The 15,772-nt window shown below is 31.6% G+C and overlaps 1 protein-coding gene across 5 annotated transcripts; it reads right to left on the bottom strand.

Annotated features, from left to right (window-relative positions):
* Positions 1-345: 345 nt before the first annotated feature.
* LOC113863123 (PHD finger protein Alfin1-like) lies at positions 346-5,870 on the bottom strand. 5 transcript variants are annotated; one of them, XM_027496568.1, is made up of 5 exons: positions 5,570-5,870; positions 5,429-5,461; positions 2,168-2,396; positions 998-1,127; positions 346-895 (listed from the first exon to the last, which is right to left on the bottom strand). In XM_027496568.1, exons 1-5 carry the CDS (start codon positions 5,664-5,666, stop codon positions 623-625), a joined length of 762 nt encoding a protein of 253 aa, XP_027352369.1. In that variant the 5' UTR covers positions 5,667-5,870; the 3' UTR covers positions 346-622. The 5 variants fall into 5 exon arrangements, with proteins under 5 accessions (XP_027352369.1, XP_027352395.1, XP_027352388.1 ...); XM_027496594.1 differs by having other exon boundaries at positions 346-868; XM_027496587.1 differs by having other exon boundaries at positions 346-880; positions 1,001-1,127.
* Positions 5,871-15,772: the final 9,902 nt, after the last annotated feature.

The raw sequence follows: 15,772 nt of genomic DNA, 5'->3' as shown, positions 1-15,772 counted from the left end.
TTTGCTTTAAAATTCGCTTAAACTAAAGTATTTTTGTTGCTTAAACCAATCTTATGCACGCTCTAGCTAAAATTGAAAAATTCACTTAAGTGGACTAACTTTTGTTTAAGCCAAAAGAAAGAACTGAACATCCACTTCCTACACAACCGGAGATAATTTGGATCCATTTTCTTTGTTGGGTAAGCCTGCTGGTCTTTACTTAAACAGGTTTGGCTAATTTTCTAATAACCCAATTTCAAAAATAGAGGCAGACCAACCCATTTTTCAACCCTCTTTGCCACCCCCACAGAAAATGATGCAGAAATACGTAAAAAACAATAACAGCAACAGCCTTATGCACCCTGTGGAATCATATAAATAAATCGAGTCATGGCGAAAAATAATCAAAACTGCAGAGTATATTAATATTATATCTTCATTGCCAATGTCTACTTTAAAACACAATTCCAAAGACTAGACAATAGGAATGAACACTAGCAAAACTTCAAATTCCATCTTCATTAAAAGTTCATTGACTAGACCAGGCAAACAACTTTTTCCACTTATAAATTGTTATCAAATAAAACATTCTAAACCTTGTCCAATGTTTGATTGGTGATTGATCCAAAAAGGCTCAGATCTTCTAAACCCTGGCCCTCTTGTTACTGCAACTTGGGCACTTGTATTGCTTGATGTGCTCAGCCTTTGCAGGAGTGATTTTAACACATTTGCCATGGAACCATCTCTCACACATATCACAACAAATCCAGAACTCATCATTGGCATAGTTATCACCGCAAGCCCCACATGTAGCACCTTGTTCATCATCATCTTCTTCCTCTTCTCCACTTTCATCCTCTTCTTTGGGTGGTGCAGACATCTTCATTCCCTTGGTCTGAGACTCAGATTGGCGGGACTGTTAATAGACAGTATCCAAACAGGAGGACCCCAAGTGACTTAAAAATATTGTCAATGATAACAAATATAAACTAGGAACAAGAAATTGAAGACAGTATACCACCTTTCCACTTGATTTGCTTTTGCTGCCATTGTTGGGAGCAGCTAATTGATCCTTCGATAGCTTAGCACTTCCTGTGACAACTTCAAAGATAGTTGGCAGATCATTTATCATCTGAAAAAGTCTTTTCCTGTAAATATCCATTTGAACCAAAATTATAACACTTCCTAAAAATATTCTCATACAAACTTTGAACACAACATTCTCAGGATTTAACCCAGTAATATACTTTTCCTCCAAGGCTCCTTAACAAATATGGCTTTTTCGTTTCTAATTTCTTCTTTCTTCCTCATTTTAGCCAAAAAATCATACCACTTATCACCCCCAATACTTCAGGTATGCTCTTTGATCTGATACATGCTTAATTCCTTTTAGATATTCAAATGGAATCATGACGATTATATTGAGAAAGGGAATCAGTGGAAGACTGGAATTTATCCCAGAATTAGATTGCCTTTAATCTAAACAATTTGGGATAAATATAAATCAGATATAATTGGTACACAATGAAGCTGCAAGCAAGGCAAACAGTTTTTCACTGGGTAATGGAAAGGCCAAACTCTAGCCTAAAAACATAAAAATCAGTTAGCTTCTTGAGAGACTTATTAATGTCAGGCCACAATAAAACATTCAATATTTCATATCAAGATGCTGTTGGCAGAAATGAAGCAAAAGCAGTCAATATACATGTCACTGAGTCACATCCACCAGTTAAGTACAAAAGTTGTTGAGTACAGATTTATTTAAAAAACCTAAAATAGTTCAAGGACCAACAAATAAAATAAAGAAGAAAACTCAAAATCAACGACACACATAAAAGAAAGAAGCTTAGTTTTTCATTTAGTACACATGGTTTCATGAAACATAGCCTTAATAATAGATTACAGATAAAAGAGAATTTAGTAAAGCTGTTGCAAATTTAACAGACTAAAGTTATCATTAATTTTCACTCAAAATTGTGCACTGCTTGAAATAAATGATCTCTTACACCCTAGATGTTCCAAAGAAGTCCAAAACAAGAGGGCCATAGTAAACCCAAATAATTATTTGAATTTTGAAAAATGAAAACAACAGGCAGGAATAAGTTGAGGGGAAAAAATGGTAAGCTTTAAAGAATAGCAAAACAATTTTCTAAGGTTGATAAGAATAAGAAACACAGTGTATTCTTACCTTTCATTCTTACCAAATCCAAATCGGGCACCAAAATAGAAAGCAACTGCAAGCAGCCATGAATCACTGTGAACTGCAACCAGTGATAGCCAGTCTTTCTCTTGCATTCCGTCCCTAGCAAAGTTTATGCCTAATGCTGGCTCAGGAAGTTCAGGAGGCACTTCCTCAACAGGCAAATTCACTTCCCATGTTTCATTTGGAAATCCATACAGACACAAGTTCTCCTTCTCTTCAATGAGAACAGCTTAATATTAACAAATAACACAATTTATATAACACTTGGTCAATATAATCAAACATCAAGTTCTCCACCCCATCTTAACAAACTGAAAGTATGATAAAAAAACAATAGATTTTCGAACCACCAATATAACCTATAGCAAAATCTATTTAGTGTCTGCAATGATTTTAGTGTTTTAGGCTGGAAGCAAAAGTTTCAAAGGTCAAACCAAAACAATAACAGTAATGATGGTAAGATATTAACCACCAAGCATTTATAACTTCTCACAACATATTAACAAATAAACAGATTTTGAATTGTCAAAAAATATTACATTCCTCTTTTAGGGAATGGGTAATTTGGACCATCCAGAATTGCTAATTGAGCTAAAGAAGCATCTAACAGGAATCAACAATTCATGTAACTTCTCTACAACAAAAACCAAGTCTTATCTGTGAGGAATTCATGTAACTTCTCTGTTATAATAAATAAAACTATCAGAACTTCAGAAGAAAATTGACATAACACATCTTTGAAAGGAACCACATTCCAAGTGTTACATTTAGCTTTAATTTGCAAATATATTCACGACTAACAAGAAAAACAGATCTATGTACATAGTGAAACTCCAAAATGTACTTTGTAAAAGAATGCCAGAAAATATTGCGAAAGATACAAAAAGGTACAGGACATGGTACTTTATTAAATCAAAATTAACAAAGCGAAAGAGAAAACAAAAAGCCTCAGATGGATTTGATTTTTTGGCACAGAACACAATACTTTATGAAATCAAAATTTCATTGTTTTCATGATTTAGACAGTAGTTGATATTTTTAAATTAAACCATGGTTGACATAGAACTTAGTAGTTTATTAACGAAAGACAAATTTCACTAAAATTAACTAACCCAAAGATAAAACAACAAGCCTCAAATCGACATTTGATACACAACTATGCTTTTATGTTAAAACAAAATTGTGTCCAAATAAAAGATAATCAAATTCAAAATAGTATAATAGGTATATTAATGATGATTAAATCACATCAAACATACCAAGCTTACCAAATCATTTGTGGAAGAGGAAAAAAATGATAACCAAACAGTTCAAAATCAACCAAAGAATCTCATTCATATTAGAAACAAACTTGCTCTAATTCATTCCTAAAAGCAACTCAAGCAAATAGAATTGTCCAAGTTTGTAAGGAATATTATAGTTACATTCCTAATGCAGGACACCTTCACACACACCCCTCACGCCTAAGACTGAACATCTAGTGAGTGAAGTTTACAAGATTAGATAATCTGTCAATAGTCCAACAATAAGACTGGATTGGCTCCAACATTATATTAGAAAGAGACTGAGTTTAAGTAACTTCTAAAAGCTAGCTTAAAGGTGTAGGATTGCTCAAGCATTAAAAAGAGTATTCTAGCCATATTCTTAACTAATGTGGGGCATCTTAACAATTACAATTGCAAAACTTATGACACTTGCACCCTATTATTATGTAATATCAAATTCATGTGGACAAGGATTCATGGGTGCTCATAAAAAAAAATGCAAAAGTCGTAGATCCCTTTCTTTCGTAGACATGCAATAGCCAAGTGTTTGTAAATAAGCCCGATATGCATACCCAAGTATGTGAAAATAAACTTAACACAACAACCACAAAATCCTTTTTCCACCAGGTGGGATTCGCTATATAGATTTAATGACGTCATAATATTGTATAGTAAATCATGCCTATAAACAAATTATTGACCTCAAAATCCTTCTTAATTGTTGTCCCTTTGATTTTTCTTGTTCACCTTGTGCTTCTAAACTAACTAGGCTAATCTCCATTAGTAAATCATGCCTATAAACAAATTATTGACCTCAAAATCCTTCTTAATTGTCGTCCCTTTGATTTTTCTTGTTCACCTTATGCCTCAACTACTAAGTAGGCTATCCTCCATCTGATCTACTCTTCTAACGAGAGTTTCTACTTCTCCACACATGCCTACCAAACAACCTAAGGCAAAAACGGAGGTTCTAACATCTTTTCTGTGATAGATGCTACCCCAATTTTTCCCTCATGCATTCACTTCAGATCTTATCTTGTCTAGTACGTTCATTCATCTAGTACAACATTCTCATCTCTACTACATTGAGTTATACTCTTGATGACTTTTAAGCAACCAACATTGAATTCCCTACAACATCATACAACACATAGCTGTGTGGTAAATTATTTTTTTAAGCTTGAGTAGTACCTTTTCATCACAAAGAATACTCAAGCACTCATCGATCCGGATCACTTGAATCCTATGGTTTATATATCTCCATTTATCCATAATCATGTATGATGGATCCTAGCTACTTAAACTGCAAGACTTGTTGTAAGGTATGCTTTCCAGGTCTTACACTCTACGTTAGGGTTCTCAAACTCTTATTTTGTTTTATTTCTACCAAAGTGAATGTCATGATCTTCCAAAGCTCGATTGCAAGAAGCAAATATCATGACCCTAGCTCTAGCTTATACTCAATAAGAACATCCAAGATTAAGGTACAGAGATAGAGTCCAAGCTGACTCTTGGTACAACAATCCTATAGTTACAGGAAAATTACTGATGACACCATTTTTTGTTCTGACCATAGTTATCGACCCATACAGATGCTTGATTGCTTGAAATATATGCCTACCATGCTGGGAAAATACTCTCAAAGTGTTCTTGTCAAGAAGAAAACACCAAATCTGCTCCATGCAGCGACAATTCTGAATGGAGACAAAAGCATCGGATGAATGGTGACGGCATTACCCAGTATGCTGGAGAACAACAAACAAAGCTTCCCAAGCAGAACGAAAACTTAACCTAAATTGTGCAGTTAGACGTGTAAAGTTGCAGCAGATAAAAACAGACGGGTCTCAATGCGTAGTTGAAAACACATTTATTACAGAGTATGGTCTGCACTTGTAAGAATAAAAGCATAATAAACAAGGCGTAATCATGATCAAATTCCCATAATAAATACAACAAAAAAGAAACGTATGAAAAAGCTAACCAGGATCGCACTGCTGGTAAAACTTTTCAACGTCTGTAACATCAAAAACAGCAAAACCCAGAAGAACAATTCAGCGCCCAAAATTTGAGAAATTGAATTTTTAATTAAATTGAAAAATAGAAGGAAAAATCGAAGTAGTACCAGTAGTGAGGGCTTTGATCAATCCCGCTCGTCTACCCTTAAAGTCGGTGAAAACCTCCTCAACTGTTCTGGGAATTGGGTGTGGAATGCTTTCCATTGTGATTCTTAGTACCCAACAATTGCAATTAGATACTATCTAACCAATGTACCAAAAAGGTGATTTTATCCACCCAAAAAAAAAAAAAAAAAAAAAGAAGGAAAGAAAGAAACACCCGGTTCGACCACTTTTGACCCAGACGAACAAACTGGATTTAAAGCCTAGGGTTTTGTTTTTAACCAGATTTGGTAACCAATACGGGCTTGTGTTATCCAAAATTGATAAAATGAATAACATAAGAAATAAAAATATCTACACATATAGTTGGACATTTTATGGATGACAAAGCAAAATTAAATATAATGAAATTGATTGAATATTTTCCACAATAATAGTCTAATTATATTTTCTTTTAACTTGGATTATGTTATGAATAATTTTAAATTTTTAAATTTTATTATAATCACTTAGGTATTTTCTTAATATTTTTATCCTAAACTTTTGTTTCTTCTAAAAAATTTTATAAATTAGTGACATTTTCTTGCATTGCATATAAATTTGTAGATAGTAAAATTGTTAAATAAGTAATCAAAATATATTTTATAACTATTTATAAATTTAAAAAATTAAATATTATAATTATTAATAGAAAAACTCATCTTTCATATTAAATAAATTTAAATAAAAAATTAAATTAAAAATATGAAATTTTAATCTTAAATTAATATTGAATTAAAAATGAGTACTTAATAAAGAATATTTAAAATTAAATCAAATCATTTTTAAACAATTAAACTAAAAATATAGTTTTTATATAATAATTTGATTGAAATTCTTGTTCTCATTATTATAAATAAATCCTTTTAATGATATATCATATTTTTATATAAAAATATTTTATCAAATTAAATATATAGTGCATCACCTATACTCATGTCTTTTTAATTGAATATTTTTTATTAAAAAATTTATCATATTTTTATAATTTTACCATCTTAATTAACATTTTTTCCTTTTTTATCTTCTCAAAAAAATTATTTTAATTTTTTACTTTTATTTTATAAAATAAAATTTAAAATAAATTTCATATAAAATAAATTTAAAAATAATTTAATAAAAATAATAATTAAATTTTAAAATATTAGTTTAGTTTTCATTTTTTATTATAATCAAACTGAATTCTATGTAATTTTTATTTTTAGTTTAGAAAATTTATTTCATAAAAATCAAGTTAACCCAAATCATAAAGATACTTCGTTCTAACTCCTAAATGTTCTAGTTTAATAATTAATATTGACATAGAAGTTCATTAAATTCATTAAATTCTTTTTTTAAAAAAATTATCAATTAAAATATCAAATTTCATATATATATATATATATATATATATATATATATATATACTCTTCAAATCTTAATTTGACATATAGTACAATCTTTTATGTTAATCAATTTTTTCTTAAATTTTTAACTTTTAAACCTTGAAATTATTTTATATTTCAATTTATTAGAAATCTCCTTAAATTTATTTAAGAAATGTGAGGATTTTAGGAAAAAAATATTAAGGGGCTAAATTTATATAATTTTAAAAATTAACAACTTAATTAACTTAAAAAAGTGAGAGGCTAAAATTATAAAGAATTTTAAATATAAGGAAAAATAAACTCGAATAAAATTGATTCTAGAAAATAAAAAATAATACAAAATAAGATTTCTTCCTTTCTTATTTATATTCATCTAAATAATATATATTTCTAATATATTTCTTATTTTTTTTTTCTATTTCTTTCTTTAATATTTTATCTCTCAATCAAACATAATGTATATATTATTTGTAAGTCAAACTACCTAGTTTAACTGTTGAATTAGTTGTAGTATTTAATTAAGTTGAGATGGTTGAGGATCTCAAACAGAATATGAGTTAAAGATATGAAGTTGAAGCACTTAGAGTAGTTAGAGTAGGTATTTGGTTCTAAAAAATTTTGTGCTTTGCTCTTGTGATTTTAGGAAACTTTTGACACCACTTTCACATTCATTGCATTTAGTTTGATGATACTTGCTTGGTAAATCTACTATTTATCAATATTGCATGAATTGCATTGCTATTTGTGGTGTATGACTAGGTGTGATCCCTTTGCATATCTTTGATCTTGAGATTGATAAGACATTAAGTAGGAACCTTAGAGCATTCTTGCATTTAGGTAATCCATGCTTTGTAGGTACTGATATTCTTTTGTTCCCTGCATTCACTATTACTTTAGGCTCTATTTTTTATTTTAATTTTGACTTTGTTGATTCTAAGATTATTGTTGACTCTAATTTTATAATAGATACAATATAAGAATATTAAAGGAGCTTGTTGCACTTGATGTTACATATTAGACTTTATTCATTTAGTAGCCTAATGTAGAAGCTCCTATAGTACTCAAAACTAGACTAATTTATTTGTTATCTAAGTTTAATGGTCTTGCAGGAAAGGAGCCCCATAAGCATCTGAAGGCCTTCTATATTGTTTGTTCTACCATTAGGCCCCCTTGAGTTCCTAAGAACATGTCAAACATAAGGCCTTCCCTTTGCTGATTGTACAGTTGAGATTGATTGTACTATTGATAACCAAGGTCCATTACCAATTAAGATAACTTAAAGAGATTATTTTTAGAAAAATTTTCCCTACCTCATGTTACCTCAATTAGAAAAGAAAATTCTAGTATAAGGTAGTTGGTCAAGGAAACACTTTATGAGTGCTAGAAAAGATTCAAGAGATTGGAAACACTTTATGAGTGCTAGAAAAGATTTAAGAGATTGTGTTTAAGCTGTCATAATCACCAAATTAGTGAGCAACTACTTATCCAATATTTTTATACTTTCCCTTCTTATGATTAACCTTTCTGATGTGATAGGTGTTATGGAGAAGAAGCTGTTGGAAAGACAACTACATATCAAGTATAACATCCTAATTTTTATATGCATTTCCTTATTTTTAAAATGGAAGATTTTTATTTAAAAAAAATAGAATATTCCTTTTAGCTCAAGCAAAAATTACTCACTCAAGCAAAAAAAGATCGGATTTTCTCACTTGTACTCTTGCTCAAGCAAGAAATTTGTTGCTCGAGCAAAAATTTGCAACAGAAATAAATAGCTCACTGTTGTGTTTTCGCTCTAGCAAAAATACCCTCGATCGAGCAAAAATATCAACAAAAGAGTAGTAATTTTTGTCTAGTTTTCTTGCTCAAGCGAGAATGGCCCCGCTCAAGTGAGAATGGCCTTGCTCAAGCGAAAATTTGCGAGTTTTAAAGGGTATTTAAGGGATTTTCACTTTAAAACTTGTATTATAAGTCAAGGAACTTCTCACTCACTTCTTTCTCTGTTCTCTCACTTCCTTTCTTAGAGAAACTCCTTTCAAACTAACTTCTAAATTTGAGCTTGAATTTCCTTTCCTCTCAATCTCGAGTAAGTTCTTTAGGGCATAATCTTTCAATCTCATTTCTATATTTCTTTGTTTTCTCTTTTCTCAAAAGTACTCCACTTCATAATGTATAGGAAGAATTTGGTTTTTGAATAACATCTCCTTCGAAATGTTGCACTTCCCTGTGAATTCTAAGGACATTTTGATCTTAGAGACACCATCTCTTATCCCTTTAGTTGTGATAGACCTATTTCTAAGTAAAGGGAATTGATCCCTGATGATTCATATTTTGTAATTACATTTATAGCCTTATTGCATCTTCCAAAATATCTTTCCTTCTTTATTTATTTCATTTAGCATGTTTTTGCAATTCTAGCATTAAATTGGAGTTTTCATGAATACTTGTTATCTTTACTTTATATTTCATATTTTTGCTATACTGACCTTTGTCTATTATTTTGGCCATAACTTTTTCTATAGATCTCCTTTTTGGCTGATTCTTTTTGCAATGGATTACTGACTTCCTTCCTGGGCTTCAATATGGACATATGGATCATGCTGTTTGGAGTTCGAAGCTATTTTTTAAATTAATTTTTGAAGTTCAGACTTAAAATATACCTTTTATATTTAGGTTTTTTATTTTAATTACTTGCTGCAGCCTTAGCCCATTTATTTTCAAGTTGATTTTTGACCTCTTTTTTTTTTCATTTTTGTAAGACTTTTTTCCATTTTTGAGAGAAAACCTTTTTCGTTACCATTATTGCCTCCTTTTAAGATTCTGTAACAAATTTAATTTGTGATTCTATTTCGATTCTCAATTATTCTTTTTAATGGAATTATCTTATCTCAAGCGTGGATTATAAGATCGATTGATCGCTTCGAGTTTGTCTTTTCACTTTCTCTCAACTTTTTATTAAGATTGGTGGATGCATAATTCGATTGAATTTGATTTTTATTCTTGAGTGTAATATTGATAAATTGATTTCTTTTGCATTTGAGATTTAGACAAATTCGGTATAGTAAACCTAATTCGTGACTGTGATTCATGGTTTTAATTGCGTTCATTCATTTTAATCTGCATTTATTTTACTCTCGAATTGCTTTCATTTTCCTTTTCGTTTTCAATTTGTTTTTCTGGGTTTTGTTTCCAATTTGTTTTTTGTTTCATTTTCAATTTATTTTTTGTTTTCTATTCATTTCATTTTCAATTTATTTTTTGTTTTCAATTCATTTTTGTTTTTCTGGGTTAAATTAATTTTTGTTTTCGTTTTAAATTTGTTTTCATTTTCAATTTGCGTTTTCGGTTTCATTTTCATTTTTGTTTTTGCTTTTGTTCTTCCTTCAATTCATTTTCTGAGTTTGAAATTTGTTTTCGTGATTTGGGTTTCATTCATTTTTGTTTTCTAAAGTTCAATTCGTTTTCTAGATTTAATTCCTTTCTGAGTTTACTTCAATTATTTGATTCAATTTCAATTCAATTTGTTTTACTGCTTTTTTTTTTGGGTTTCATTCAATTCTTTGTTGCCAATTTACATTTTTGTTTAAATTCTAAAAAATCGTAAACCCCCGCCAATATAACCATTGTTGCATGTTTAAAATTGAAAATAGAATGAATTTGTGTCCTTGTGAGATGACCTAGGTTTACTTCCTATATTGCATAATTATTTGAGAATCTAGTTTTGTTTGAAACCATTACGACGTGGTTATCAATCTAAACTCTAACTCCTATTTATATGTTTTTAGTTCAAAAGCTCAATTTTTTCCTATTTTAGATAGTAGAGCTCTAATGTTTTCCTAAAACTACATTGTTAAAAATAGGTTTTTGGCATGAAAACCTATGATTTGTTTCCGAAATTACCCAAACAAAATTTCATAGTAAAAGTTATGAATAAAACATGTTTTAAGAAGTTTCTACAATTTTGCTATTGATTGTTATGTATGTACGGTTGATATTGTGAATTATTATCATGAACAATATGAATTGGCAAAAAGGCTAACTTTAGGATAAATATTTTTATTAAAGACTGAGAGAGTGTGATCTCTGACAATGTGACTATAGTATGCGATTTAATTTCAATATGCTTTAACTATACAAATTGAGTCTAGAGGCGTGAATTTGTATAAAGTGTTGTTTGAATTGTTAAGAAAGTGTGAAAATGATTGATTGTGTACCCTTTTTATCTTCCTTAAAGACTTTTGAGATTCTTTGCCTCTAAATATTCCACTAGCATTGCCATTAGAACTCATTTATTTCTTAATTAATGCGACTCGAAACACCTTGACACTAGCCATTAAGGATGTTTAGTGACCCACCAACTTGAGTTATGAAGAGAGAAGAGAGAGAAACTCTTGAATAGAACATCCATTAAGCACCATTATTCTCATTTAATGTCATTTTAATGACACCCTTTCATCTCCATGCCATTACTCTAGGAGAGAGAGAGAGACAAGTGTGTAATGACTTTGGGAATATAAAGAGACAATCGAGTTAGGAAGAGAGAGAAAGTGGAAGACATAGAACCTCAGTGGGATTTTAATGCTAGTCGCCCTTATTAATTGCACCTTTTTCTTGACCAATCAAGATGCATGCATGTCTGACCCTTAGAACACGCTTCTCTCAACTCCTTCATCTTCGAAATATGATTCAAAAATTTTCCTTTCCATTAGTGTCTAAGAAATACACGTCAGAATTCTAAGAGACAAGACCATAATTCACTTCCTTCATCTTAGGTACCGTATTAATGACTTTTAATTACCTCCATAAAGAAGACACCTCTATTAAGTGGTTGTTTTACTTTTAAATGGTCCTTGCCTTTCCAAAGTACACTAGGCGTCGTCTTTTCATCTCCCCATGCACCATTATCCTCTAATTAATCTCTCTTACACGCTTTGTTCATTATCCCATTAAAAACCTCTACTTATTATGACTCTTACCTACTGCATTAAATTTTGAGGGAGGCTCGAGAAAGGGGGACATGATTATTCACTATTAATTAAGTGTAGTTATAATCAACCACTTGCATCTGAATATCTCAGGGGATGCACAATGCATAGTGACCAATCCACTTCCATAGGTTTTCTTATTAATCCCACATTCAATTATTATCATTCTTCTTAACTAGACTGGTATGAAATCCTCAAGGAGTATTTGAATGATTGAAATTCTTATATGGCATTAGTTGTCTTAGTAAAGAACGAAGGGCGTAAGGACTTGTAGTGGAAGATGAATGGGTATGTGAAGTGCTATAGTGGAAGGAGAGAGACACTACCTAATGCAAGGGAGTGAAGCGATGAGGATTAAATGTAATGGCCTCTTTGTTTAATGACGCATATATATATGAAGGAACTTGACCCCTTTGCTGTCATTTTCTCTCTAACGAGAAAAAGAGAGAAACCAGAACTGAGAGAGGGGCAACCACTGTACCTCTGTCTTTTACCCTACGTTCTAAGAAGTTGAGAGTTTTACACAAACCCTTGATGCTCAAATTGTTGCTATAACACCTCTACAAAAAAAATCTTAGAACACCGTTTCCCTTTAAATCTTTGGCACGCTCAAGATATTTTCTTTGGCCTTTTCCTCCAAAACGAGAACCACAAACTCGAGGCTTTGCTACGTTTTTGCCATATTCAAAGAAAAGAAGATACGAACTTGATGGAGGGGAGCTTCTACAAATTGCACTAGCTTGTGGCTTCTACATGCAACTAAATTCGAGGTAAGGGGGGTCCATGTGTTTGTGCTTGAATGTGTGTTATTGTTTGTTGCATGTTCTTTTTCCTTCTTGCTCCACTCATGGATGCCATTGAAAACTACCTGCATGATAATTTTCTCTTCATCCCTCAATATTTTGATCAAACCTAACTCTTGAATGATGTTTTGATGCTTGCATGGGTGCGATTGTGGGTAAAGTTCATTGCATGTCACCAATGATTTCTTATTTCAATGTTACCTATGTGAATATGCTTCCCTTGTTGGCTGTGATAAATGTTACTAAACGAAACCGTAATCCATGTTGTTTTTCTTAAATCCATCTTATTTTCCTTTTCAGTTTAGCCCTGGAGATTAAGGCACAAATTTTTGAATCATTTGCTAAATAAAGTATGCTTCGATTTGCTTCCATAGTGGCCGATCAAAATGAAAATCTTATTGTATGTTACAACTATTGTATTTCTTGCCTCTATGTCCTCTACTTGACTTCCTGGCTATGTTTAGAAAACATTAATTTTTCTTCCTATTGATAAATGAGTTGGGGAGGGTGCATAAAGGGGTGCTCTGGTGGATTTTTGAATGGTGTGTGAAATTTCATTAAAACTTGTTGATCAACCTGCATGAAAATGACTTGCTCTATGACTGTGATGATGTAATTGTGTGTATGTTTGGTTGATTACCTTGTTTAAATCAATGATTGGTGTGCATGCATGGAATTCTTCCTTATTTTCTTTTATTCCTTGAGTGAATTAATGAATTGGGAAGTGTTCTGGTGAGTGTATGAAATATGATTGAGTGTTTAATTTGATTGCATGCGACTCTACTTCCTTCCTTCCTCAGTAGAACCTTTGATTTTTGTAAATGGATCTGATTGGAGTATTGTTGACATTGAGAATTCGGTTACCCTCGTCCTAAGGTTGATTTTATGAGTACGTTATTCTTTGGTGTCCATATCTTGTATTATTTTAGTGTTCTGCAGTGTGTCATATCTGAATAAATATATGAATCTTATCACCTTTGTAAGGATATTAAACTATAACCCAATGCATGATTTTTTGTATGTGTTCTCTATTTATTGTGCAATTTTTAAATCATTCCTATAGGCAAAATGTTGTACCTTCTTTCCTATTTAGAAATTCATGAGATTTTGTACACATTTCTATATATTAACTGAAAATGTGGGAAAATATTGTTTTGTACTTTTATCCTCTAAACTAGTCGCTATTTTCTACGAAATTCTATACTTCTTTCTTTCTAAAATTGCTATTATTTTTCTATATAATTTTGTATTGTTATCCTTTGAACTTAACACTACTTTCAACATTGTTACTATTCTACATTCTCCTGCCCACTTATTTCTACATCAAAAAGGAATACCAATATGCATATTACATCCTACTGCTTTATTATTTCTAATATGAAAGAATGAGCTATTTAGCATACTAGTGCATTTTGCATGTTGCACCTTAATGCATAACTATTTTTGGCATGAAAGAATAAGTTAATCAACACTTTACAGCATTATGTGTGCTGCACCTTATTACCTAACTGTTTTAGCATCAAATGACTTGTTCTCATATTATTCTACATTATGTATATATGTAATCCTACCCCAAGAACAAACCTTTCCAATGCACATTATATGTCAAATTCTATATCAAAAGAGAAGCATTTTCAGCATACTATTGCATCCACTTATTTCTGCATAAAAAGGGAATTTTTTTTGCACTAAAATTTATACAACTTCTACATTGCATCGTGAAAATGAATGTCCTTTTGGTATTGCTTGATTGGTGTTCTTAGTTGAATTGAAAGAATGTAATTATTTGATCTATCTCTAATTTATTAAGTTAGTGTGATGATAGTTTAAGATCTCTACAAAAATTATGTTGAAGTTGCATGTTTAAAGTATCAAACTCAACTCGGTGAAATATGCAGAATATTATTAGCTCTTGAACCACTGGTTGGATTGTAAATACATACACATGTATACATAGATATTTGCAATTGCTTGAGCCACAATCTACTTTTGGAATGATTGGTTCCTTTTACTTGTGTATGATTTAATACTCAATAGAGATGTTGAAAGTGTTGTGTTTTTTCCAATTCATTCTATGTGTTATGGACTTGATCATTGGATTTGTGACAAGGACGGAAAACATCAATATGAAATGGATGGTGGTGAATGTATTTGATTGTCGACAAAGAAGTGTGTGATAACTGTCACCCACATGGGTGATTATGTGCGTGAATGTGATATCCTCTGTGAGAAAGAGGAAGTTGAACGACATGATGGTAATGATGAAATATGGAAGGCTAATTAAATTTGTTTGTTCATGCATCATGACATGTTATGAGGAAGTTGTCGAGGCTACAGTTTGGCACAACTGCGGGGTGTTGGGTGTTCAGGTTCAAGGGAGAACCTTGAGGGTAGTGAAGGGGGGTTGTCCTAATGACATGAAGTAGCTACCGTGACCGGGATACATCGCCAACAAACCTTCACTAATCTTGACGTGAGCAAGCATTACCAGGGTCGTGGTAGGTCCATTCCCAAAAAACGCTCTTAAAGCGTTGGTTGTCAACAATTATTTTTTTATGAAAACTTGTGCTGTGATGTGATGTGGAGTAAGGAATGGAGTCCTCTGATCGCCTCTGACGTTAAAAAAAAAATTGTAATGATGATGATGATGTTCCAAATGACTGGGATCCCATGCATTGCATCATGTGACTAAATAAAGAGTGAATTTCATAAGGAACTTGCATCATGCATCATCCAGCATATGTTTGGCTATGTTATGTTGTTTGATTTATTGGGTTGATTGGTATTAGGTTATGGACGTGATTAAGAATAAACCCATTGTATGGATTATTTTGTGACTTCACTTGTTCTATTTGTTACATGGACTCACCCTATTGTATGTTTTGTGTCTTTGTTTGTTTGCTCTGTGTGTGTGTAGATGAGCCGAGACTAAATCAAGGTGTGGACCTTAGTATCAAAGGAAGACATGTGGTTCTACAATCCAGCCTCGCGACAATGTATCTTTGTGTATTAAT

Source organism: Abrus precatorius, unplaced genomic scaffold (assembly GCF_003935025.1).
Source record: "Abrus precatorius isolate BTA unplaced genomic scaffold, Abrus_2018 Scaffold10, whole genome shotgun sequence".
NCBI classification, from domain to species: Eukaryota; Viridiplantae; Streptophyta; class Magnoliopsida; order Fabales; family Fabaceae; genus Abrus; species Abrus precatorius.
This window is presented reverse-complemented; position numbering and strand designations above follow the sequence as displayed.

What these genes read in the sequence shown, in the direction of transcription:
- LOC113863123 (XM_027496568.1), bottom strand. Translation starts at nt 5,666, where the DNA reads ATGGAAAGCATTCCACACCCAATTCCCAGAACAGTTGAGGAGGTTTTC. An exon ending in GATCAAAGCCCTCACTACTG is followed by an intron (nt 5,462 to 5,569) that starts GTACTACTTCGA and finishes TTGATGTTACAG; the next exon opens with ACGTTGAAAAGTTTTACCAG. An exon ending in TTACCAGCAGTGCGATCCTG is followed by an intron (nt 2,397 to 5,428) that starts GTTAGCTTTTTC and finishes TTCTCATTGAAG; the next exon opens with AGAAGGAGAACTTGTGTCTG.